At 41.1% G+C, this 26,044-nt stretch overlaps 1 protein-coding gene across 1 annotated transcript; it reads right to left on the bottom strand.

The window, feature by feature from the left end:
• Positions 1–15,058: 15,058 nt before the first annotated feature.
• tamalin (trafficking regulator and scaffold protein tamalin) lies at positions 15,059–25,115 on the bottom strand. Its single transcript, XM_085443822.1, has 8 exons — positions 24,758–25,115; positions 22,822–22,874; positions 21,471–21,525; positions 19,503–19,605; positions 18,350–18,443; positions 17,227–17,293; positions 16,375–16,441; positions 15,059–15,891 (listed from the first exon to the last, which is right to left on the bottom strand). Exons 1-8 carry the CDS (start codon positions 24,950–24,952, stop codon positions 15,422–15,424), a joined length of 1,104 nt encoding a protein of 367 aa, XP_085299948.1. The 5' UTR covers positions 24,953–25,115; the 3' UTR covers positions 15,059–15,421.
• Between the last annotated feature and the right edge of the window lie 929 nt (positions 25,116–26,044).

Here is a 26,044-nt window from a genome sequence, read left to right as displayed (position 1 = left end):
TAGAGGGGCTTACTCAATTCAAATGCCATGTAAATGCGTTAAGTAGCTGGCATGCAATTGGCTGATTAGAGAGTTATGTTGTTGAGCGTGTACCTAAGTGTACCTAATAAAATGACCAGAGATGACAGAAAGGAAAAGCAAATTAGGCACATAAGAGAACCCTTACCTGGAATCCAGGGTGGCACAGGAAGTGACATCAAAGATTTTTCTCAGTAAACTTGGTAATTCACATCAAAAGTACTGAACATCCTGAGAAGGGCCAAGGTCACAGACCAAAACGACGAGCAAAACCCCAACTAAAAAAAAGGGAAACACTAAGCTACAGGTTCAAACAAAAACTAGACGACACAGGTTCCCTGACAGGCCACAAAACAGGAAAAACATACTAAAAATAAAGCGTCAGAAAACCTTTTACCAAGCTTCATCGCCTTACAGGCAAATTTCAACAAAAAAGAACAGGAACTGAGAATGTATAGGTTTGCCACAAGTAACTCTCAAGAAACACATTTCAAGGTACATCAAAGGCTGAACTTAACATCCATCCAAGACAAGCTCAGTGCCCAAATGGCAAACAGCTGGGCCTCAATACGCAGCTTCACTAACAAGCAGATGCTGTCAGTGGCATTCAGGTGTGGCACACACACACACTCTCAGAGGCAAGAAGTCAAACAGTCAGTGGATGTGACAGCCCTGCATAAATGAAACCTTGTGAGAAGGTCAGAGTGAAAATGTCACTTTGGTAGAGCTGTTATCAGCTCAGAAACAACTGAAATGTCGTGTCAAACCAAGGCAAAGCAAGGCTATTTGGATGTACGCTAAAGCTTTTAGCATACATCCATTTGGATTAAAAAAGGCAAATAAATAATTTAATAAAAACAACATTTAACTGATTTTTGATCTGCTTTCAACAACGACCACAACAAAATCTTAATCTGAGAGGATAAATGTGACTATAATATTGACTGTAGCTGTCAAAAGTGTAAAGATAAAGACTCAAAGTACATAAGAATATCTTATGTGAAATAAGTCAAATACTGTGAGTACTGACAGTTGCAGGCTCTATTACTACAGCAGACAAGTTAAGTGCTGTTCGTGTTTTTCTTGTCATGTTGGAGTTCTCCCTGTTCTCATCTTAATCTGTGTGGGTGAAAGTCTTTGATTCTTATCAATTTTCCGGCCTGAGTGACTCAGCGGGACCCTGATAGGTCCGAGAGTGCCTCTTTTCTCAGTGTTCAACAAAATATTTTTCCTCATCTTTCAACTTTTAAAAGAAGTAAATGAAATGCCCCTTTGCAGATTCTCACTCCAGCTTTCCAACATACAAACTAACATAACTCGCCACAGCAATCAGATCAGCTGTGAGTTATTAGTCACACATAAAGCGAACAGTTTTCTGTGCATTTTACCAGGAAGTTACTACCTGACATATTTTGTGTTGGTTTTCAGGTCATTCAGATGGAGGGCCATAAGATTCTGCTGACCCTCACTTAAATGTTACAAAGTGAGTGGTATGGATGTTGCTGGCCTCCTGCGGCTGCTTCCCTCACACTCACTGGCCACTTCATTAGGTACAAATGTTCAGCTGCTTGTTATGTAAATCTCTAATCAGCAAATCACGTGGGAGCCATTCAGTCCATTTACACATATAGATACGATCGAGGCGAGCTGCTGAAGTTCAGAATGTGGAAGAAATGTGATTTAATTGACTTTGATGTGGTACAGTTGTTGGTCCCAGGCGTGCCAGTCTGAGTAATTTCAGAAACTGCTGATCTACTGGTATTTTCCCCACGCAAAACTCTCCGCAATTTACAGAGACGTATAGAGACGAAAAGATGTCGGGGCAAAAATGCTTTGTTGATGTCTGAGGAGGTCAGAGGAGAATCGCCTGACTTTTTTGAGTTGATAGGAAGGAAATAGTAACTCAGATAATCACTCATTACAACCAAGTTATACACAAAAGCATGTCTGAATACACATTAGCAGATGGGTTACAGAAGCAAAAGACTGCGTTGAGTCAGCTAAGAACAGGAAACCTAAGACTATAAATTGCACAGAGTCACCAAAACTGGAAAGAAGAAAATAGTCTCCTTGCCTTCATTTCTGCAGTGACATTTGAATGTTTGACTCAGGATTTTGCAGTAACAACATAAAAGCCATCCATCCTGCCTTTTATCCTTGTTCAGGCTGCTGCTGTTATTGTAATGTTGTGGGGGATTTTTCTTGTCACACTTTGGGCCCCTTAGTACTAACTGAGGGTCATTTAAACATAGAGCGTGCAGACTGTTACTCACCAAGGCCATCTCCTTGTGACCACAGTGTACCCATGCTGCTTCAGGGAGGATAATTGGCCACGTCAAAAACCTCAAATCATCTCTCTTGAGAATGAGACTAGTGTCAGGAGAGATATGAAATAAATACAGTGTTTGGTGAGTGTATTTATTTAAGTCGAAAAGCTCAACCTGATTACATATCATATCTGTCAGTCAGTAAACAGCCAAAGCCTTAACTTAATACTTTGTGGAAGTATTTATGAATAATCTCCGTTCACATAAAGGGACAGATTGTTTTTTAATTGTTGAAATTAGTAACACTTTAGTCTTTGAGGTTATAATGAAACAATATCATTTCCAGCTGCTTATATTCATGTAAGTTGTGTCCCAGTGCTGTGGGACACAACTTACACTAGCTTGTGATCCACAAAGAAACAACAAAAAAATTGTTTTTTTTAAAAAAAACTGTCATCTTTGAACTTAACCACTGGAGGGCAGCATCCTGACACAAGTGAGCAAACACTCGTGTCTTCACTGCAGAGCAGGACCTTTACAGCATGTCAGCAGCTTACTGTCCTCTTGCCTTTGGCTGAATAACGGGATTTAAGCAAAATTAAGTTAGTTAGTTTATTTGTGTATTGCACACTGAGGGTCCATCTTCTACATGACGCAATCTGAAGCAGAGAGGGAGGAAACAAATGAATACGTTCACTTTATTCATTGAAATAAAGTCATTTATTTCTACTCGAGAAGGCTTAAGCTGTTTAAAATGATGTATTCGGCATATTTGGTTGTAATTTATCTTCTTGTCATCAGTAAACACGAGGAAACACAAGGAAAAGCTTACATAAAAGTAATTTGCTGTGTTAAATGCAGCTATTTCCGCTCTATTTGGGGTTTTGAACTCAAAACAAGACACTTAAAGACTTCAATATGCATGCTTAGAATCTAGCAAGAACATTTTTGTTTACTATTTTCTGACATTTGAAAGGTAATGAGACACAAAAACACAAAGATTGTGCCAGTGAGATCTTATTTCTAAAAACAACACAATAATAACAAGTGAAATTAGAGTTTGTCAATAAGAGAGGAAGAAATTTACAACACACTATAAATAAACAGCAACCAATGTATTATTTGCCAACAATAGATCAAATAAAGCTTAAGTCAGCTGCTGGCTTGATCCAATAAATATTTCAATGGAAAAAGATGTGAGGATGGAGACCACATTGTACAAGATTCAAGTTGATTAAATAGGATTATGTTTCGGCATGATGGTACTTTTTCCACAGCTGAGAATCAAAAGAGAGATCTTAGTAAATGAAGATGATTTGCAGATGTAATGCTAAAGTTGTGGATTTCTAAATCTGTCTCCAAAGCCATGTGGCTGCCAGTGTTGCACAATGACTTTGGGTCCAGATTACATTAAGCGAAAGTGACGTAAGACCCGGCTGTGCTGCCATCAGAGACATTTCATCACGGCATAGTTTGAATAACGAGCTCTGTCTTCAAGCTTGTCTCTGTCACCCGGAGAGGACAAAATCTTTTCTGTCGTCCATTTGTAGGTCACAAGAATGCCCCCCACCTTCCCACTCTCACATTCCTCCAACTGCCCACATTCACTTAGCCACACACGCTGGGCCTCGTCCACTGTGTGTGGTTGACTCTCAGGGATACATGTGTGGCTGTCACTGGGGCACAACCAAGGCCATCAAAACCAAGAAAAATGGCGATGAATAAAAAACTTTATGGAAATGCTGCAGGATTTTAGCTAAGTATGATGGTTGCATCACAGTGGTGTAGCTGTTTGCACTTTTCCCTCAAAGCAAGAAGGTTATGGGTTCAAGTCCACCGTATTTTGCTTGGAGTATGCATGTTCTCCCCATGTCTGCACGGGTTCTCTCCTGTTTCCTCCCATAGTCCAAAGACATGCAGAAGGTGAGATTAACTGTTAGGTTTACTGGTCATTCTAAATTTGCCCAAAGGTGTGAATGTGAGTCCAAAGGATTGTGTGTGTCTCTCTGTCTCAGCCCTGCGATAGGATCCATCCATCCGTCTGTCCGTCCGTCCATGTTTTCAACGTGATGGGAAACTACTGACTAAAACCAGGAAAATGTTTATTGAGGGAACAGAGATTACCGCTGGAGTGGTTTCCCCCTGCTGGACCTTAGAATGAAACAGGTTTAAGGGACTGGAAGAAAGCAGTTATATATGGCTTGTATCTCGTTAAGAAACATCAAAACTTTCACTGCCCATGAGGGCATGAGGATATTGTCATCCTTACAGAAACCACTGTTATCAGGATAAAAATGTTTTATCCAGGGATAAAAGGTGGACTTAGAGGAACTGTGAGTTAATTTAAGAAGACAAACCAGCCAGTAAGGCCATTCCACAACATAGCCCTCAATATAGACACGACTGCGTCTTTAATTTGTTACTGATCTGTATTTATGAGTAACAAATCAAAGGAACACAACAGACTTTGAAGTGTTCATCTGTAAAGCAATTCTTAAGTAGCATCAGTGCTACTTGAGTAAAGACTTAGCGCCTCTGTAGGAAAATAATACGAGGTCATGAGCTCAGAGGGGGAAGCACCTCTTCATAAAGTCACACCTTGGTTAGCTGTCTCCTTTATTCTGGATTTCTGGGTCGTCGTGGTTGCCTTCATTCTCGCTGTATCTCCGCAGAGGCGTGGACGAGGGTGGGGACTGTTTTCACAGGTCCCACAGGAAAACAGTCAGGAAGTATTACACGAGGCCCCAAACAGGGTGGTGGGGGGCAGCATAAAGGTCTTCCAGGAACTCCCCTTAACTAGCATCTCCTCATGAGCTGCTGTGGTGAGCTGTTGGTGCTTTTTGTTTTGATTCCTCTCCAGGTCTGGGACAGTCGCCATAAGTGACTCACTCTATTGGCTGTTGGCTGACTTTGGCCGCTTTTCATCTTAAACTTTTCCCTTTTTTTCCCTGCGAATTTCCTCTTGTTTTTCCAGATACAGTCCGTGGATGAAATAGTGGTGTTATTGTCTCAAAGTTTCCTGGACCTGCTCAAGGTCAGGATCTAGTTGTTTAAGCGTAAGCAGGGGACTTTATAAAGCGCTTGTATCACAGGGTTGATTGCACTGATGCAGGTGAAATCCCCCAACAATACAAAGGCTTGCTTCTCAGCATTAAACAGAGATTGAAGAAACTCGTAGAAGGCGGAAAAGAGACGTCAGCCGCAAGAACCACTGCTGCCATTCACCGAAATGGATAATAGCTGTGCCCCAGTGTGCTTTTGTTTGGTCTCTTTTCAAATCACAGTGAATTCCCCGATCTCATCAGCACACGGCGTATACAGTCATTATTTGTCTGGTGCTAAATCGAGCCCAACAAACTACTGTGGTACCAAACTGAAGAGCATAAAGGATATGAAAATTATAGATATGATTAACCAAGGGGAATCTTCTGGCTCTTAGAAATAGATTTTAATCATGGGATATGAACCAAAATGAAAAACAAAAGGAAGAAGTGGCAGCAGACGAAGCAGCCACAAAGTCAAAAGACAGACACGCAAACTTCTTCTTTTTCCAACAAAGATAATTCAGTTGTTTTAGGAATATGATAGCACAGCCGCTGTAGTGTCTGCTTTCACAGTCGTCACTTTATTCGCAAAGAAGTGTTTGTGCATGTGTCATTACCACAGATGAGTCAGTTCTACCTTCTTGGATTGAGAGTGAAGGACTTTGAGGTGGAGAGTGTGTGGGCAAAAGTGAGAATGATCTAAACACCACCAGATGAAAGCGAGTCTGTGTAAAATCCGGACCCACACGTTTTATAAATACGACCTTGCTGAGCTTTAAAAATACCCAAGTAATGGTGTACCAAGTATTTTAAGTCCGATAATGAAGAATAAGATGCCCCACACTTCAATCATATGTTTATTGTTTTGTTTAGAATCCACTGAGGTGGTGTACTGAGGCAGACCCACATTATGTACAGTATGCATCCATTTATGTAGAAGTAACTCTTGACTTTTCTAAACACCCAGGTTCAGACAGTTTTTTCTGCTCAGTAAGAGGGGATATCTTAATATGGTATACTTCACTGCTGTTTAAACCTTATGTTTGTGAGGGACAACCAATCAGAAGAAGGCTGGCTAAAACAGAAGGCAAGTGTTTCAAACACTGGGTCCTCTATCAGGTAGAAAGGGATCATTATGAACTGTGAATCATGCAGGTACTCCAGTAAAGTACAGAAACAAAATTTGGGGTTGTTTGTGTAATTTCCTTTTGTTATCATACAAAGCACAAGCTTTTCTTCCTGTAAATTCCAGCTAACTACGCTCAAGGAACACACTACAGTATCTCTGAACGTCATCCCCTCTGTTTTCCTGAAGCTGGCTCTTAAAAAAATGGTGAGTCAACATCCTCTCTCCCAAACGCTTCAGCTTCCAGCATTCCTGAAGGCCAGACACTTCTGCTCTGCAGCTTTCAGGCGGCCATGCTGGTTTCATTTGCTCTGGAATGATGGGAGATGAAGACAATATGCTGCTGTGCTGTTCCATCAGTGTGGACGTGGAGGTTATGTTTGTTCAGCATCTCCTGGGGAAAAAATGTCGTCCAGAACAAGTTGATCCCCAACACTTCCTGTCTTTGGAGGCAGGAAGAAGTTACAGTCACTATTCTGCGTCTTTGGATTCGAGTGTAGATATGTGGAGGGAGTCTTGATGTGGAAACTACAGTTATGAGAATCAGTTGGGGGTAAAACGGCAAAAAAATGTGATGGTTTGGGTAAATAATTTAGCTGAAATGTTTTTGTTGTTACAATTTGTGGGGAAAAGTTTGAAACTGAGGCCACTGTGTGTTTAAAGATATAACCTCATGACACTTCCTGCTATTGTGTTTGAGGACTTTCTCTGTCTTTGTGTGCACACTCACAGCTGTCAGGGGTTTTATATAACAGAGACTGAGTTTTTAACCCTTAAACATACAGTATGGGTCAAAAATGACTTTGTCAGTCAGGTTTATCACGTTCCTCTCATGCTTAAAAACACTATTTTATGTGTGGTTTTTAAAATGTTGTTCATTTTTTAAATTTCATCATTGTCTCCTCTCTGGTGTATTTTGGAGCACTTAATCTGTTGTCATCAATTAGCATCACATGCAACATGCCATTGACGTCTTCTTTCAAATGAAATAATAATAAAGCTTAGAATAAAAATAAAAATGCAAGAATTAAGTCGTTTGGGTTTTATGTCTTTAGCCAATGAGCATGCAGAAAAATAATATGACCAAGATTTACAAAATAGACTTGATTATTTAGTCTGTGTGACCCAAAATGAGTTGCTGAGGCCATAAACTCAGCAGGAAAGTGCTTACAGGGGTCCAAAGTAAAAGCTATTTTTGCACAGATTTCTATAGGATCGCAGGTATTTTTGCAGCCACGGGTATCACCGTCTGGTAGTCTTCAGAAACAATGAAGCTTTAAAGCACTTGTGTATTGACTGCATGTTTTATACTGTCAACTAAACTAAACTACTAGCTGTCTGCAAGGCCTTGCCTGCAGTAACTCAAGCCGGTTAATGGTACCTGTTAAATGTGATTGTGGTGTTGGTGCTTTGAAGATATATGACAAATATGCCTATATAATAAAATGGCTTCCTGAGTATCTGATTGTATTAATGGAAGACTGGTATTATATTTGCTGCACTGTATGGACGCAGTTTGCTAACAAAGCTTACTATCCTGTTTGACGACAGCAATACTTTAGTGCCACTGGGGTGACATCACAGTACACAGTGATTACTTAGTCTAGATTTTACTAGATTTTAACTTTCTTTGTATTTTTGCTGCATAGGATTTGATATAATTTTATTTCACTATAATTTGAGATGCCTTAAACTAAAGTAAAACATTTTTCAGGCTGAATGGTCAATAGTAGAGTAAAGTACAGAAAGAAACACGTGAAAAAAGTTACATATGGAGGTTTATTTTGATCTGAGCATTTGAAAACTTCACTTAAACAGAACCTGATTGGAAATCTGACCACTGAGCAAAGATACGTTCAGTCATTTTCGGTAAACCTCCATGTTCGTCGGTTACAGTGGAAGTGGCAGAGGATTAACAGGTGTTTCCTTATCTGACTTTTGTTCTCAAACACAATAAAACCATTATATTAAAAAAAGAGGAACCACTTTAAAACTGAACGTTCAGCCTGAGGCCCATCCTACACCATCTGGACACACACTATGCTTCACCATTCCAAAGATACAGAATCAAGAAAATAACCTGCATATTATTAGATCTAATCCAGACGATTTAGCCTTCCAGATGTAAAGATTTATTCCAGATCTGCTGCAGTAATGATGCTTTGAAAGCAGGACAAAAAAAAACAGAGATTCAGAGTTTAACCCAAACACAGTCACATGTGTATTGCATTAAAAGACAGCCTATGATTCATCACATCAGGATGTTTTTATATACACATTATGTACTGAGATAAGCTGCATGCAGCTGTTGTTCCCCAGAGTGGGCAGTGAAGCTAAACGGTCACGAGTGTCTGATACATGAGCGGCAGAGGGAAACAAAAGCATGTTCAATGACGCAGGCTTAACGCCTGCTACTCTTTTAACAGGAAATAAAAATATAGCTTAGAGTGTGGGATGGTGAGTTAAAGCTGAATTTATTTAACGCTGCGATATGAAGTGATGATGAAAAGGAAGTGTTGCTGTAGTAACCGTCTGTGTAGACAGTCTGGCACGTATGCAAACAGTTTCAACCTCAGTTACCTGCTTCCCTGCAATAAAACAAATATTGTCACTTCCAGAGCTTTGATATCCATCCTCTACCTAAAATGTATCTGTGTGTCAACCACATAACATGGAACTGGATTTTAACAGATCACAAAGTCCCTTTCTTCCACCCAAAAGCACATAAACAAAAACATTACCCTATAATAGGGCAGTTTATCACCTCATTTGGCATTGCCACTAAGTTAGATAAAAGAACTGCCCGATTTTATGCAGGAGAGCCACAGATACAATATCGCTTGTTGATCTTTAAAAACACTGGATCCATTATGCAGTATCTTTCATCACGCCTTCTCTGCCCGGTCCTTCAAACGTCTCTCAAAGTTTGTAATTTGTTTTCTAAATGGGAAGCAGACTAAAGGTTTCTGGCACAAGTTCACCTGTTTCTAAGAAGAAGATGTCTGAGTAGGTCAAAACTCCAGGGTCAGTAGTGTAAAGATGAACTTTGTTGTGAGACAAGTGTTTTGCGTGGCGCAGGTTTCTTTTGTGCACTAAAGGGCAGCTTCTTTCCCCATAAATTTAATGCAAATACGATACAATTGCAAGGCTTACATTACATGATATAACCACGTGTTTCCAATACACCATGCATGCAGAAAACAGAATTAATTTTCTGCCAGAAACGTCTGTACTTTGATTTGTATTGTCAGAGTTGCATGAAGCCTTTAAATCTTTCAACTGTTCTGTGTTACAGCCCTGAAAAATCAACAGTATAACACGCAGCTCACATGACATTCTTTTTGTTTTTCGCATACAGGTAGATGATAAAGTCTAGAACGTTTCCAGAGTGGGATAAAAAAGATTTTGTGAATTTCTTCTTGAATACTTATCTCATCTGCTTCCTCTGGCCTGCGTAGGTGTGTGTTTGATCAGATTTTTCACCAGCTGCTGCAACAAATGCAAACAAACACACCACTTTCATCAGATGTCTTGATTGACTGTCGTATGGAAACACATGATATTACATTTCTTGTTTTTTTCCCCAGCCGTGGTTCGCCTACTGCAAACCAGTGAGAGAACCACAGACAAGATATAAAAACATAAAAATATGAAAATCTCAGTAGCTGCAAATTCCCCACTTTTGAACACTCCCATCAGTCTATCAAACAAAAAGAGGCTTTAATATGTACTTCAAGTTGCTGTTTGCATATTTTCATTAATCTTTTATTCTAAGGAAACCGTTACTTTGGGATGAAATGTTTATTATTTTTAAATCTTTCAAACCGATGCAGCTACAGACCAAGTTTTACAAATTAAACATCTGCACACTTCCTTAATAGAGTTTCTGGGCTGTTCTTTAACAAGCTGTTGGGTTAAAATTGTGAACCGTACAGGAAAGGGGCAGATAAATCCACAAAGTGATGATAGAAGAGACGACTGAAGGTATCAGTACCCCGCTGCTGGGAAACCAAATGCAGGAGTTTTATCTGATATGCAGATTATGATGCGATTACAGCTCTTTGCATTTATTTAGCTGTTCCGTTGTTGAAGCTGACGGCCACTCAGGTTTGCAATAAAGCCGAGTCATCTTAGTCACGCTGGGCATGTTTCGCTCCTTTTTTATATTTTCTATGTAAAGGACAATTTCTGTCTTTATTTCAGACATCATTTCTCAATATTGCACGTTATCTACTCTCGCTCTCCCCATTAAACACACACGCAGACTGCCAGACAGATGGATATGTAGATGCATGCATACCTATAAAGCTGGGGGTTGGTTTTTTTGTTTTGTTTTTTTCAAACCCTGCCTTGAGTTTTATTCTCTTATCTTTAGGGTGGATTTCCGGCACATTTGTTACCCACATCCTTTGCCGTGACGGCCCACACAAGCTCCTGCCCTCGTAACACACACAACTTACCACCCCCAGTTTCTGAGATTAAAAACCTCCTCCTTTTTTTTGATGATATTTGTGCTTCAGAGAGGCTGGTATCTTGCGTGAGAACAATATTAGTGGTTTTGTCTGGCGTCTCGTCTCTGCAAATAAGTAGCTGTGTAAGTGCTAAGCTAAACTGCTTCCTCATTATTAACCATCAGCACACTGATCCAGCATTTGAACCTGAGGGGACTAACGGCCAATCAGATGCCACAGCATGTAGCAGGATTGAGAAATAGCACTCTGGTCTGAACTGTTTCACCACAGAGGCTCAGTTCTGTCCTACAGGCCCTCCCGCTTCCCTTTCTCAAATGTTCATTTTCACAACTGACAGACGGGAAGAGGACTCGTCCCCCAGGCACATTTTGTTCTACTGTGTCTTGAGCTACTTTCAGCTGGTTTAAAAAGTCCAACTCTGCAGCTGAATTTGCATGTAAAGGGACACAAAAGGAACGTGCATATGCATGAGGGGTCAGTGGAACTTTTTCCCCTCTGATCTCCAGTCTTAAAATTAAGATTCGCCAATTGATTAAACCCTGTCGAAACAAGGCTCTGGGACTTTGGATGAAAAGCTCAAAACTAAAATTAAGTAGATAAATAAGTACAGCAAGGCCAGAGACAGCATACTTTTTTTATTTAGGCATTTTTGTTTCGCGTGTGTTGTGATGGCTGTTTGTTATTGCTGGAGTAATGAGCAGTGTATGAGGAACTATTAGAGGCATTATTCAGAGCTAGTTCAGTGCTCGACTGGGGAGAGTGTAGTGCTGGTTTGTTTTTGTAGCAGCGGTTGCAGATGTTCATTAAAACTCCCGCATGCACGCAATAAGTAACAAAAGTTACATGTGGCTGTGCAGAAGAAGCATATTGTGGCTTTCAGCAAGTGACTGAACTCACAGGAAACCAAATACAAGACATAAATAAACCAGAATAAAAACATTTTATGCTATCTTTGTCAGAACCAGTTTCAGTTTGAAACTGTAAGAGTGCATAAAACGTTATCTTTTTTTTCACACCCCTTAAAGAGCCTGTTTGAAATTTAAGACTTGGCTTTAGGGTAAAAGTCAGAATTGCATTTAGATGAGAGTTTTTGAATGTCCACGCAAAGATAGCCAAGCAGCCATGTCTGTGTCTGTGTATGCATGCACATCCCTCCACACACAAAGTGGTGTAGGCAGAAAGTCTCTCAAGGGCAAGGGTGTCAGACCCACTTTAGTTAATGGGCCACTTACAGCCCAATTTGATTTCAAGTGGGCCAGACCATTAAACCTATTGCGTGGCAGCCTACCTTTCTTTCAGTGTGAAGAAGTGCATCCATTTACAGTAATGATTAAAAAAAAACGCCTGACATGAAAAATATATAACTGTCATTCTAACAGTATTTCCTAATGCACATCCATTACAGTTTAACTTCCATCTACAAAGCCACAAAATCTTCTCAGGTAGAAGTTTTTGGAACTCTGCAGCAGATAAGAAGGGAGTCTCTGCTCTCAACAACAGATCACGCTGCCTGCTGAAAGTACACTGCATCCTAAAGGACTCATCTCCCCTGCCTATCTGCTGTTTGAATGTCAGCCCTCAGGCAAACATTTCAGGTCCATCAAAGCATGATGGACTGCACGATTAATCTCAGATCCATCACAGTGAGCTCTGCTCTGAAATCACCCACACTAAAATCAATAACACATCAAATCTACAAGCACCCAGGGCCACACTATTTATTGTTATTTCTTGTTTACTATATATACACAGTTTTCTTACACAAGTGCAATAAAACTGCTATGGGCATTTTTACTATCTTAAGCATACAAGAATATATGGAACTGTGTGTGTGTGTGTATGCACACCTGAGCTAAATGGACTGATTCTTATATAGCGCTTTTCTACTCTCCCGGAGTACTCAAAGTGCTCTACACAACATGCCTCATTCACCCATTCACACCCACTCATACAAGCACTCAAGTGCAACTAATAAACATTCACACTCCGATGAACGCAATTTGGGGTTAGTATCTTGCCCAAGGATATTTGGCATGCAAACTGGGGGAGCCAGGAATCAAACCACCAACCTTCCGATCAGTAGCGGATCTGCTCTACGACCTGAGCCACAGCCACCCAGGTAGTGTGCAGGATTTCTTTGTGCATTTTTTACACATTGACAATAAGTGAATCTAAACAAGCGCAGTATTTTACCCTTTCAGTCAAAGACATTCTCAAGACCTAGAAATACATTGCAGGCCAAGAGCTATAAAACTGAAGCTATTATTGACTTAGCATAATTATCATGCTTTCTGAGGTTATTAAGCAATTAGTATTTAGTAATCTAGATTCGGGGTCGGTTCTCACCTTCAGGCCACATGTCTGACATTCCTGGTCTGGAGGGAACTCACACTAAGTATGACATGAATAGGACAAACAGCTCACACATACACACACAACTGAAAGTTCTCAATAATGCTTTTAAAGGCATCTCACAAGAGCTGGCCCCAGAGGTCATTTCCAAATCTTGCAGTCTATAGAATCACCGGACTTCAGCTCAGGTGACATCGTGCTACATACATTAGCGGGTAGACTACTCCCAGGGGCCCATCATCTCACACGTCAGATGCAGTGAAGTGGAAATTTAAGCTAGAAAAGTCTCATGTTCCGCGTTGGATTTTTTATTTTAAATTGAGTAGAAACAGCTTGAGACGAGGCGTGATATATATATAAAAACAAAACAAAACAAAAAAACCTGGAAAATATTCTGTTAATTTCCCTTTATTCATGTACCTGCATCACCTACTTCCAATTCTGAAGCTGCTTTTCCACTTAAACATTGTGAGAGAAGAAAGTTTATAATCCAGCTTACTAAGAATTGTCATAAACTATTGTGACAGTAGAGATGGCAGTTAAGTTTATTAGTAATTAGTTCACGAAGCACAAGAAGCAGAAACTGAAGCAAACCTGTCAAACCCACTTGTGCAAAGACTAAAACAAATTCTCCACTTAGTCTTTATGTCAACAGCAGTCTTTAAGCTTGTGGGTGTCATGCAAATATTTGCAACAGCAACCACACGCCTAGCCTAATCTCCTGTGGTGTTAATTGCTGAGCATCAACTGCACCCTGCTTGTTTGGGCCCCACATCTCCGTTATATAGCTCTTCCACACATTGTGCACTAATGACAATTATCTTGACTAATTAAACCCTCGTTACACATTTGGCCCATTCACTCCAACCCCATATTTTAAGCACCAATACACACGCATAACAATCCTTTATAACGACGTCCTTTCCTCTGCTTCTCACTAGAAAAACGAGGATGAGAGGGCCTGGCTTTGACACATGTCCACATACCATCGCTCACCAGCATCGTCACTCCTAATGCATCTGTGAACGAGCAGCAGAGGACAAAAGGGATCAACCCAACAGAGCCAATGAGAGAGTGACCACCATGACCTCATGGGTCAGCTGGGAGCCAGGAATGAAAAGACTCCAAGCGACCCCCGCCCAACAAACGCTCACACACCCCAACACCCAGCGAGCCTTTGGACAACTGAAGCCGCCATGGGAATATGGTAGTGTGGAAGAGTAGGAATCAGCATTCGCCTGCAGGAGCTGAAAGAAAGCGGTTGTGTTTGGAATTCTGGGTCATGCCTTTCTCTGCACATTCCTCACTATTCTCACAACAATAAACTGTGTCAGAGCAGATACAACAGCTTCCATTCTGGATATCTCACACCACAAAAAAGCCTAAAGCATCCCAAGCCGCACGCTAACCTCCAGAACTCGGCTGATAAGATTCTTAAACGTTGGAAGAGTTGTGAAATTATAAAAGCTTACTATATTTAAAAGCATCACATGGAGCAGAGCACATCTCCACCAGGGGAAATTACAGATTGTGTGTACACTCGGGGTCTTGGCACCAATTTAAGCTTGGCAGCTACAATTCCCACAAACAGTTGTGGCTTGGGGAGGAAAATAGCTTTTCAAGCAAGTTCTGCACAAAATAATACGCATATAATCATCAGCCACAAGTTTTATTTTTGGGAACCGTGACCTCGAGTAGAGAAGACAAAATATGATCAGCCTGAGTCATCTGAAGTCATTATCAAAGTTTTTTCTTACAAAATGTTCTGCAACGCAGTCACAATGATCATCGGTGTTTTATTCAGCTGTCACAATTAAACTTGTGCATGCAGTACAAACTGGGACATCCTTCATTCTGAACATAAACTGAACATGCAAAAATAAATAAATAACTTAGAACAAACAAAAAAAAAAAAAAAACAACAACTTATGTACAGCCATAAAACACTGAATGCTACCGAATGTAGCTAAATGTCCATTGGTCTACCCATTTAAACAGGAAGAGGTGCAACTACAGAACCAATACACTTTGGTCTTAAATTCTTCACTCTTTGGGGCTGCTTGCTGTTTTCTTTGGCACTTTAGTTTGGCAGTAATTATTACTTTAAGTCTTTAGTTCTGCTGTCTGTGAACAGTTTGCCGCTCACAGTTTGCTCTCCTCCTCCTCCAGTGGTCGGTTTAAGCCGGGGATGAATTTGAGGAGGCGTCTGCGGAAGCTTTTCTGTTTGGGCTTCCTCTGCAGCGTGGCTCCCGGCTTCTCCCCCGGAACGGACGACGAAGATCCTTTGACGTAGCTGCGAGTGCTGGCGCTGCGGGTCAGCTGCGTCTTGGGCGTTGAAAAGAACTCGCTGGTCGGCCGGAGGCGCTGCAGCTTCGGTAACTGTTCTTTCTTTTTTTCTGCACTGTCAGAGTCCACGCTGCCATCCGCCTGATATATGCAGGTTTGGTAGAGAGGGTCATCCTCGGTGGCCGTGCTGAGAAAGCTGGCGCTGCTGCTGGTGCTGCCTGTGCAGTGCAGGGCTCTCTGAAGCGCAGGGCTAGGAGCGCCGAGGCTGCCGTACACACCGGCTGACTCCAGGGACTCATACAAGGCGGCGTCACTCATTACTATACCTGCGGTGAAGAAGGGCAGCGTGAGGACATGGGAAACTGACCAATTGTAAAGAAAACATGAATAATAAATGAAAAAACACTGCTTTAATTTTCTGTGAGTCTTGTTTGCCTCATTTTGCACAAGCGACCACCCGACTATAGCAACGAGCTGTTTGTTTTCTACTATGTAATCAGGACTTCCTGCAAAGCAGCAGTCATACACATCCTGATTCTCTCCCCCTCAAGAAGGAGGTAATGTGATTGGTACAGTTTGTTATCAGGATGACATAAAATGTTCTGGATACATATACATGAACTTGTTTTTAATTAATTTATGGTTTGTTTTTTTACATTTGGGATTTAGTGTGACCTGGAATTTGACTACATTTTGGAATCTTGTCTGGATGTGGAAAAAGTACTAATAAAGTAGAATAGAAGAATGCAGACTCTGTATGCATGTACAAGTTGAGCTGCACAAGGCCAAAAAAAAAAAAAATCACCTACCATGAACAAGGCGCTGCTCCTGCACCATCAGTGAGCGATATTCATCCCATTTCTCATGAAGCGTTTGCTAAAAGACAACACAAGATATTGGAATTGATTACAAGAGGAAAACAAAACAACACAACATACAGACAGGAAATCCACCACCATCATGTGCAACCTTTAAAAGCAATAAAGCTAAATCATCTGAGCCCACACCACAGGTGTACTAAACAAAAAAATAAAATAATAATAATATTAAAAATACGGTGCCAGTTTAGATCAGTGCTTGAGCAGGTAACCAACATGCCACGTGGCTAGAATTAGAAGCTACAGACTAAAACGGAGTTGAAGATGGTAAATCTACATGTCATAGACTGTTAACTGAAGTTTAGACTTGTCATCGTTGCATAAGCAGCCTTCACTCATTTCACTTTTTTTTTTTTTTTATCTTTTCATAAATGAGTCAACAACCACGTCACATTTATTTACACATTAACATTTACTTCATCTTGTGCGTCAAACGTGCCGTGTTCAGCAGCAGGTTTTAAAATGTTGGTTTATTCTCTCAGGCAGCTGTGTCGCTGAGGATTAGAAAAAGGACAGCTGCTGTAATCTTGGGGGAAAGCTCGCTCACTTAAGGCCACTTCACAGGCAGCTCGAGTCAAGAATGTGTGCAGCCATCAGTGGGCCTGCTGCACAAACTGCTAATGTAACAGGTGGCGGTGCTGCTGGAGGGACAGGTGTGGAGGGAGGGAGGTGTGGTGTCTATATCCAGCGTGTAACTTAATGTTTAAGCGGGTGCGCATGTGTGAGAGGCTGCTGGACGCTCATCCGTTCTGACTCACCACTGACAAACAGTGAACAACTCACCTTTAGATACTGCAGCCGGGCCTCTAGTTCAGCTTTTCGAATTGAGTCACTGTAAACCGTCTCCAGCCTTTAAACAAAAAACCAGAAGGCAGTAGAGTTAACAGGCGTAGCAGGAAGCGCATAAAAACTACAAGGGCAGAAAACAGCGATTTAAAAAATAAATAAATAAAACTTGACCATATGAAAGGCTCTTTTCATAAAGTTAGTAACAGGAACGGGTTTGGTTTACAAGCAAGGGGGGAGAACAAGAAACACAGTTTCCACTTAAGTGCCGCAAATCTGTTCAAATAACATGAGCGAGAGAACATACAGAGCTCGTTTTCACTCTAACAGCTTTTACTGACTTGAACTGTAAGTATAATTAGATGATGTCAGTCTGTAAAGTGTGTCTACACTGGCGCTCTGATGCGGTTCGCCTCACTTCTTCTGCATCAGCTCAGAGAATCTTACACCATGCTAACTTTCTTTTAATCTTTTACAAGCAGAGAAGGGAGTTGAAGAAGACTGTGTGGTTCAAATTAAAAACACCCACTCAGCACACCGACAGATAAGGACTCTAAACGGCGATGTGCCAGATAATAAAGCTGAGGCACACAAATTATTCTAAGAGAGTTAAACGAGTACAATACGGAAGGATTTTTAAAGTTAACCTCAATTATTTTTCACGTTTTTCCTGGACTCCAAAAACAGAAATAGCACCTTCTGATTGTTTTCCTATATGCAAGTGACAATAAAAGCAAACTGCCACGTTTCATGCCAGTGCAAATGTTTACCATCTGCATTGTTAATGAAAAACTGTAACTAACATCTTTCATGTTACCTTAACAGAATTCAGGATGTACCGCCTCCCTGACGTTAATCTCAAAACCAAAACGGCACTTTTGTGAGAAATTATTCTCATCTTTCCTGATTTGGCCCTCTGTTACCTTTCAAACTTATTTGGTTTCTGTTCCCATGTGAAACACATTCACTTTTGTTAGAGTTAGAGAGGTGAACCATGAAGTGAGCATCCTGTCAGCTCTATCAACCGTTTAGCCACCGCGATGAACTGAGCATACTTATTAACAAATTCTGAGGAAAGTGTTTTGAAGCCACTGTTGTTGGGTTTTGTGAGTCTGTGTACCTGAGCGAGTTCCCACTGGCTCTGATGAGCTGAACGATTTCCTTGTGTCGAAACCCCTCCACGGTGGCTTCGTTCACACTTGCGATGGTATCCCCTGCACAAACACAAATATACAAACGTGTATGTTAGCCAGCCGCGCCTCACGAAGCAGCCAGATGAGGCACACTTCTGAAGGAAACCTCAACACATGTGCGAGACAAATGTGGGAAGACTAGTTCGCGTCTTCGTGGCATATGGCTCGTCACAGGACCGCAGAAAAGCGTTTATTTGCCATTAAACCGTTTACATCTGGGTAGCTGTAAAGTCGCGTATGTCACAAAGTTCTACTTCAGTTTCATCAAAGCAGGAAAAGATGCGGCGTGGATACTCATGTGACAGCATCTTTTGTGAGATTTTAGCCTACTTTGACCTTTCAAAAAAAAAAAAATCCCCACTGCGATGAAGTCATTGTGTTCACAGCAAGACTGAGAGTGGGGGGGACAATGGAGCGAGTATGCAAGGAATTTAGGAAGTGAAACTAAAGTGACAGACGCAGGTTGAAGAAAATGGGCGGTAAGAGCAGCAGCACATAATCTCCTTCCCTCTTTTTTTGACATAATGGAAACATAACACTGGGTGTGGACAGCTTGTGACTGACCAATCACAATTCACTTGATAAAATATTTTCTTGTCTTTCCCCAGTCTCTCAAAAACACAAAATATGAATGCACTTCCTGGTTTAATTAATTAGTTATAACACATTAGCTGTTTGTAATTTTGACTTCTTTTTCTCATTTTTTAAAATTCATTTTATTTTGTTTTTTTAAGAAGGAAGCCAGACATTAAAAAAATATCACTTCCTTCAAAGTTAATTTGCTTTTGTGTCATTTGCCACATTGGTGAGTAGTCGATCACCAGCTTGTTTGTTGACTGGGAAAAATGAGTAGGGATACAGTCTTCTTTGTGCTTCCCTAAACAACCAACAGAAACTCACAAGTGCTTATGTTGACGCACGTTACACAAGCGTCAGCTGGCAAACAACGACCTGAACCGAAGCCTCGTGTCACGCTCGCTTCCCCTCGAGTCTATTTCAAGTTTTTCTCCAGGTTATTTTAGGCTTAAATACAGCTCAGATAAAAAGAGGAAAACATACAGAAGGAGGAAGTTTGCTTACCAACTTTAAGTCCTGCTTGCTGAGCCGGGCTGTCATTGTGGACCTTACACACAAACGTACACATCTCTACAGAGTTTTGGTCCTGATGGTGAAGACCGTAAGTCTGAAGGAGACAGAAAAATCACACTGAATAAAAGGAACTCACACACACACAAAAAACTTTCCCAGCCTAGGTGCCGTCTTATACGTGTTGTAAATGAATGTGGCAACGCTGAAAAGCCACTGAATAACCGGCAGAGGAAGTCATGACAGACAATGCAGGAAAGAAGATATCACTGAACACGCAGAGATGAGATGTGACGCAAAGAAGCAAATGAGGTTTTCTTCCCCTCGTCTGATGAAACATGCCCGGTTGATGCACCACACTGAAGTTATTTTAATGCCCCGCTCATCACAGTTCACAAATCAACTACTATACACCACTAAATGTCAAAAGGAAGTACTGTAACAATAATTTGGAAAGCTACAGCTATAAAGATAATAAAACACAAAAAGACAAATTACAGTTGTAATTACTCTTACTGTTCTATCATCACATGACCAATTTCATAACCAGTTGTTGGGTTTTATTAACTGCTGCAAGAGAAAAGTGACAAGATTGGTGGTGGGTGGTGGTGGTGGTGGTGGGGGGGGGGGGGGGGGGGGGGGGAAGGAAAATCAACAAGAAATTGCTGTAAACTAATGGGTGAATGACTGAATGTAGTGTGAAGCGCTTTGGGGTCCTTAGGGACTAGAAAAGCGCTATACAAATGCAGGCCATTTACCATTTACTCAGGGGTAATAAATGTCCCCTATAACAAGTAGTATTTACTTTTGAAAACTTCAATCTGACTCCAGGATATTGGGTTGTATTTGCTACTTTAACCTAACCACATGACGTGAGCATTACTTAAACTCAAAGGCCAAATATTTTGTTGTTCTGGCAACCGTTTTTGTAACTTCCATACATATTTGCATGCTCTTCCTAGTTTCTGTCACCACAGCTCCTCTACAGAAGGTCAGACCACTGCAGAACATAGACTTCCCCTAGCAGCAAAACTGTTAGTCAGCATGCTGCTGCTGAAGGAGCTTCTACCTTACAAAGAAAACCAACTTCCAGCTGAGAGAAAAAAAGAAAACGAAGTATCCCATAAAATAAAATTCAAGTTATAAAAGGCTATCTGCTCCCGAATTCAGCCTGACAGATTGTATCCTATTCAAATCAGCCTGATCCTGCTGCTCGTTTCCTTCTCACGCAACCATGCAAATATTGTTTCAAATGCAAATATCACATTGATGTGCTCGATCCTCGACTCCCAGTATTAACAGAGCAGACGGCGAGAGAAAAAAAAAATAAAAAAATATTTGTCTTTCTCTGTGTAGCATCAAACTTGTCCTCATGATCTCACTTCCTTCTGGTCAGGAAGGGTGGGAACGTGCAGCAAAAATCCAGAAATAGAACAATATAGTTATATCGCTTCCTCAAAGAAGTACTTCAGTCCAAGAAGTCTAAAAAGACCGCCAAAGCACGATAATGTGAAGATGTACTCGCACGCTTTAATCATTTAGCAAACTATTTAAAGAATGAGGTCTGAGCAACAGAGCCGATATTGTGAGGTAGGGAGCTTCAGGGCACACGAGTGAGATCAGAGACAAACTGAGGTCAGAAGTGAAAAGTTTCTGTCTGCTGAGCAGGGCAGAGCGGGGCAGGTATTACATGGAAGGCATGTGAATAAACCACACTGCTCAAAATACAGATGCTGGGAGAAAAAGTACAAATAAAAGCATCTCCACAGTCATGGGATTAACATCAACGGGTTTATTGATGTATTGACTGATGTGTGACCTTTCCTACACAGAACAGGATGTACAAGCTTCTGTCACTTAGGTTTTATCATGTGTGGACAGAGATAGTGGCGGATCGTGAAAGTGGCACTCGAGAAGTTCAGAAATCCACTCCAACCCCCCAAATATCACTCCCAAACTTACCTGAATCTCAAAACCAAATGCCTCCTCTTCTTTTTTCTCCAGGACCACCACCTTCCTAAAATAAAATGATAAAAGGAACATTTTGTCACTGTTAACTGGACAAACTCTCCTCTGGGTTTGCTGCAGCCAACGCTGCTTCTTTTACGTTTTTAAAGGTAGCAGTGCAAAGACCAAGTGATCGTGTAAGAGTCATGTCGGTCTAACAGTTGATGCCTAATTCTTTTTAGTCTTAAAGGAGGTATTCACCTTCTGATTCAGTTGTAGAATCAAGAAAAATAAGAAGGTTAACCGGTACAAACAATCTCAATAAACGATGGGTAAACAAGGGGGGGTTTGTCAAGGGTGTACCCAATTATAGCTGGAATCAACTCCAGCAACTCCACGACCCTGAATGGGACATTTAGTTACGACAATGGGCGGATGAATGGGTTTTATACTACGATTTGGACAAAATAGGACATTTATAGATGTCGCCTTGAACACTAGGATATAGTTAAGGAGAAGTTTTCACTGTTTCCAACACAGCAGAGGCATAAATGTCCTTTCCTTTTTTAAATTTGATGGGGGTTACATGAACCACAATCACGGCTTTTTAGTTTTATCTCTAAACTCGTAGTCTTCAAAGCCAGCAGAGTCTGTGTAGTTGCTTTAGTTTCTGTAATTTATGCAATGGTGTGTGCTTATATTAGACATGGTCAGTTTGAAATGATAAGGTCAGGGTGTGACACTGTAGGATGTTAAAGAGCGGGGATATCCTTTAGAGGCTTATATCACCTTTCTGTCACAGGGACCATGGAGTAGGCTGCCCAGAATGAGATAAACGATGGTGCAAATCTATTCTAGCACAGTCCAATAATAAAAGTATGGCTTATGGTTTTAGAGCTCGTTCGAACATAGCTTAATGATGTTTATTCTGACGCATCCATAAAACAGCCTTTTATGTACGTCAAACACAAAATTCAAGAGGAAGGATGAGTGAAAGTCAGTGAGAGGTTAATGTCTGTGTTTCTCTGCATCCTTAACTAAACTGCATAACAAAACTCCTCCACTGGCTGCACAGGACTTCCTCTGTATGCAGGAGCATGTGGACGTCACATGCAGACGTACAGTAACAGTACAGCGGTCTGTTGGAGTGAGGCTCAATGAATATTTATAACCTCCCTTAACAATGGCTTTAATCAGTGTTCCCCCTGTTTGAACAACTGCCAGTCACTCCGATATGAGGCTGCTCGCCCTGAATCATTTTTCTGAGGAAGATGCCATCGTGAAAAAATTCATGTGAAGGCACAGTGAGAGGGAAAAATTTAAAAAGTCCAAAAAAAATATCAGAGAAAGATGAGGGATGTTGTACCTTTGTGGTTCTGGCGTCTGCGTAAGGGGTTTCCACTTCTGTAAGCCGCCACCCTGCAAGGAGAAAACGAAACAAGATGTGAAGCATGTCACACACCTGCGTAGCTTCAAGTTTACTCATGAGGATTTCCCCCCCTCCCCCTCCGGGCATTTCCTAGGCACACCTACTGAGCACTTCAGCGATCAGTGGCCAGTCCATCCAGTCGTCTCGAATAATGAGCCAAGAGTGTTTTGGTATTGTTAAGCTACTTAACCTGCATACCAGCATGGAGATATTGTTGACAAAACCAGAAATGCGTGACTGCTGCTCTGTTTACTCATTACATCAAAACAAGTTGCACGCATACCTACAAGCATAACAGCAAATTGGCTGCCTTCAGGCACAAACTGTCAACCAATCTAAAAACTGCAGCGCTGTTTACACCAAGTTCAGTCTATTAAAAGAAGCAAATAAGACACAGAGGTGAGCACAATAACAGCATTGAGAGAAAAGCCAACTCACCAGCAGGAGCAGTTCAGGTCCCCGCCCCACCTAACTGTGTAAATAAGGCAGGTATCTGTCCAGAAGGCTCCACTAAAATCACTTGAATCAATCCACCTCTGTTCCAGCTCAATCATTTTCAAATCCTGCTCCAATGAAAGGCTGCTTTGTGCTACAGTCTCTCTGGGTAGTAAAATGTTGCTTTCTTTATGTCCCAACACTTACAGAATTGACCCAGAGGAGTCTCAATGAGTGCATTTATTCCCAAATACCCAGAGAGACCAACAGGGGTGGCTCAAGCAGGATCTCCATCCCCGAGTGTACACAATGCTGTGTTGTAACCCGGCGCACTAGCGTATGTGTGTGGGTTTAACTATGCCTCAGTCACAACAGGGCACTGTGAAAGGAGTTTTTCCAACTCTGATGTGCTCTTTGGGCAGAAACTCCAAAGCAAGTTGAGCAACAGAATTCACTGAAATCAGCTTCATGAGAGGAAAATAAAAGCGACTGATGCAGTAGCCAAACAAATTTACAGTATAAACATTAAGCATTACGCAACATGGACTAAAGGATGAGGGCTGTCAGAAACCGTTCCTAAAATCCAGACTAATATGTAGGCCACGGGTTAAAATCATTTCCCCTGAAATAAGAAGACTCAGGGCCAATTTATAACCAATCAGATCACAATCAGCCACAACATTCAAACCACGGCAGGTGATGTGAATAACAATGATCACACTGATCCTCATGCTGACCCACCCCCACCTACCTGCCCCAAAGTCAACGGCTGTCCCTAACTGCAAAACAGCTCAGGGAAGGAAGAAGACAAACAGCCCGAAGCGAAAGATCCGGGCAGGTGATCTGCATGCTGTGACTAACTGCTGTAAGTTTTAAACAAATAAGCACGTCCCTCCGGACTCTGTAGCGCATCCTGTAGCTCTGATGCAACTTACTGTTAAAATGACAACAGTGACAAACTTTCTATGAATCATCAAATGCAAATTTGCTTTTGTTACAATCTACCTGTTCTCAACTAAAACTCTTATCAGTCATGAGTCATGTGTTTAATCTTAGAGATCACTTTCATCTAAATAAAGATGTTAAGGCATAAAGAACATGGGCGAAGTCTGTTTCATGCAACATAAGATTCAGAGTCTGGGTGGGCACCCTTGCCCCTAGATGGGCTGCTATAAGATGTCCTGTGTGGCGCCGACCAGCCACTCACTGGATACAATAACTTGATAACCCTTTTAATAAGCTTACAGTCTCTGCTTAAATAATAAAAGGACTAATAGGAAACATACAGAAATTACTGTGTAAATGGTTTTTGCCTTGTAAGTTAAAAAAGCACTAAATAAATTTAATAAAACTTTAATTTATTAGTTTACCTGCCAAAAAAATAAACTTTTGCAGGTACATTCAGCTAATAAACTTTTAAAAGGAACAGTAGCAATACCTTTTTGTAGTTTCTGGGCAGCGTCCCCCCCGAGTAAGCCAGGGTCTTGTAGTTGTAAACCTCCGAGGAGTTGCTCGGTGTGTCCATAGTCCTGCAGCTGTCCGACTTTGACGAAGGGAAATAAATGTCGTCTTGAGATGCGGGACCGCTGTCCGGTCCATTGGAGTTCACCTTCTTCAGCCTCCTGAACGTCATTGTTGTTGAAAATGAAAACTGAAAAAAGTAAAAATAACTTTCTTGGTGTCCTCCCACAGAGTCTGAAACCTGCCGAGGGAGATGCTGATCGAATTTGGAGCTTCAGCGTGGAGCCAACTACAATTTCTCTTGTTTCCTTTGAATAGTTTGGAGGCGGGGACTGTTTTGAGGAACACAAATGAGTGCCAATAGCAACAGAGACTTGCCTCCTCCGCGGTGCCTTCATGTGCACCTCGGATCTTTTCTGATTCGTGTTGAAACAACAGCAAACAGTGTTTATCAAGACAAAATAAATAAATGCCGTTAGTTTCTTAGCTGAAAGAAAGAAAGTCGAAAGAAAATCAACCAGTAGGTAAAAATGTAATCCAAAAATTCCAGAAAAGAAGACGGAGTTTCCGCTTATTTGCTAATATTTTCTAAATATTTTCACTATAGGGACAACTGATAGGACAAAACGATACTTCTGATTTTTAGAAGTATCAGACAAAATTATCAGCTGAAATACCTCAGCTTCTCATACTAATTGGTAGCAGTTTGAATGTTGGATCACCCACTTCAGCTTCCTTCTGTCTTTAGAAATCTTAATGAGTCTTTGCCAAAAGAGATTAAGCCTGCTGCAAATGAGTGCTGGATCTGAACCCAGGCAGCAGGACCATTTGGATAGATTTAAATCCTCTGATAAGGTGACGCAGGAAGGTTTTCATTTATGTTTATTACCAGCCCATGCATTATGAATCAGTCCAATATAATAAGTTGACTGATGATTTTCTATCCTTTTGTTAAAAGTTAAAAAAACGATTCTGCTTATTTTTCTTTAATAACATTGAAAAACTGCTTTGATTATTTGCTCCTTCATCAATTTGGGTTATTTCAAATGAGGGAGAAGCTGCAAAAAAGCAAATGTGCCTTGCAGAAATAATCGTGTGTAAATTTCATTAGAAACCTGGGGTCTTACATAATGTTCTGTGTGGCCGACTGTTTGCATTACAGTTGTGTAAACCTTTGTGACCACCAGCCATTGACAGAGTTTCCACAAGTGTGTCATTGTGTTGTTAGTGCTCACACTGCTGTGACAGCAACATTTGTTGCTTT

The sequence above is a fragment of the Copadichromis virginalis genome, linkage group LG20, assembly GCF_057382275.1.
Source record: "Copadichromis virginalis isolate Kocher_CV1m ecotype Utaka linkage group LG20, C_Virginalis_male_GT1.1, whole genome shotgun sequence".
NCBI lineage: Eukaryota > Metazoa > Chordata > Actinopteri > Cichliformes > Cichlidae > Copadichromis > Copadichromis virginalis.
The sequence above is the reverse complement of the archived record's forward strand: the minus strand, read 5'-3'. Positions and strand labels throughout refer to the sequence as shown.

Bases quoted from the DNA above. Each gene is read 5' to 3' on its own strand.
- tamalin (XM_085443822.1), bottom strand. From the start codon at position 24,952: ATGACGTTCAGGAGGCTGAAGAAGGTGAACTCCAATGGACCGGACAGC. The intron at 19,606-21,470 runs GTAAGTTTGGGA...TGTCTCCTTCAG, and splicing joins CATTTGGTTTTGAGATTCAG to ACTTACGGTCTTCACCATCA. The intron at 15,892-16,374 runs GTAGGTGATTTT...TCTTCACCGCAG, and splicing joins GGAGCAGCGCCTTGTTCATG to GTATAGTAATGAGTGACGCC.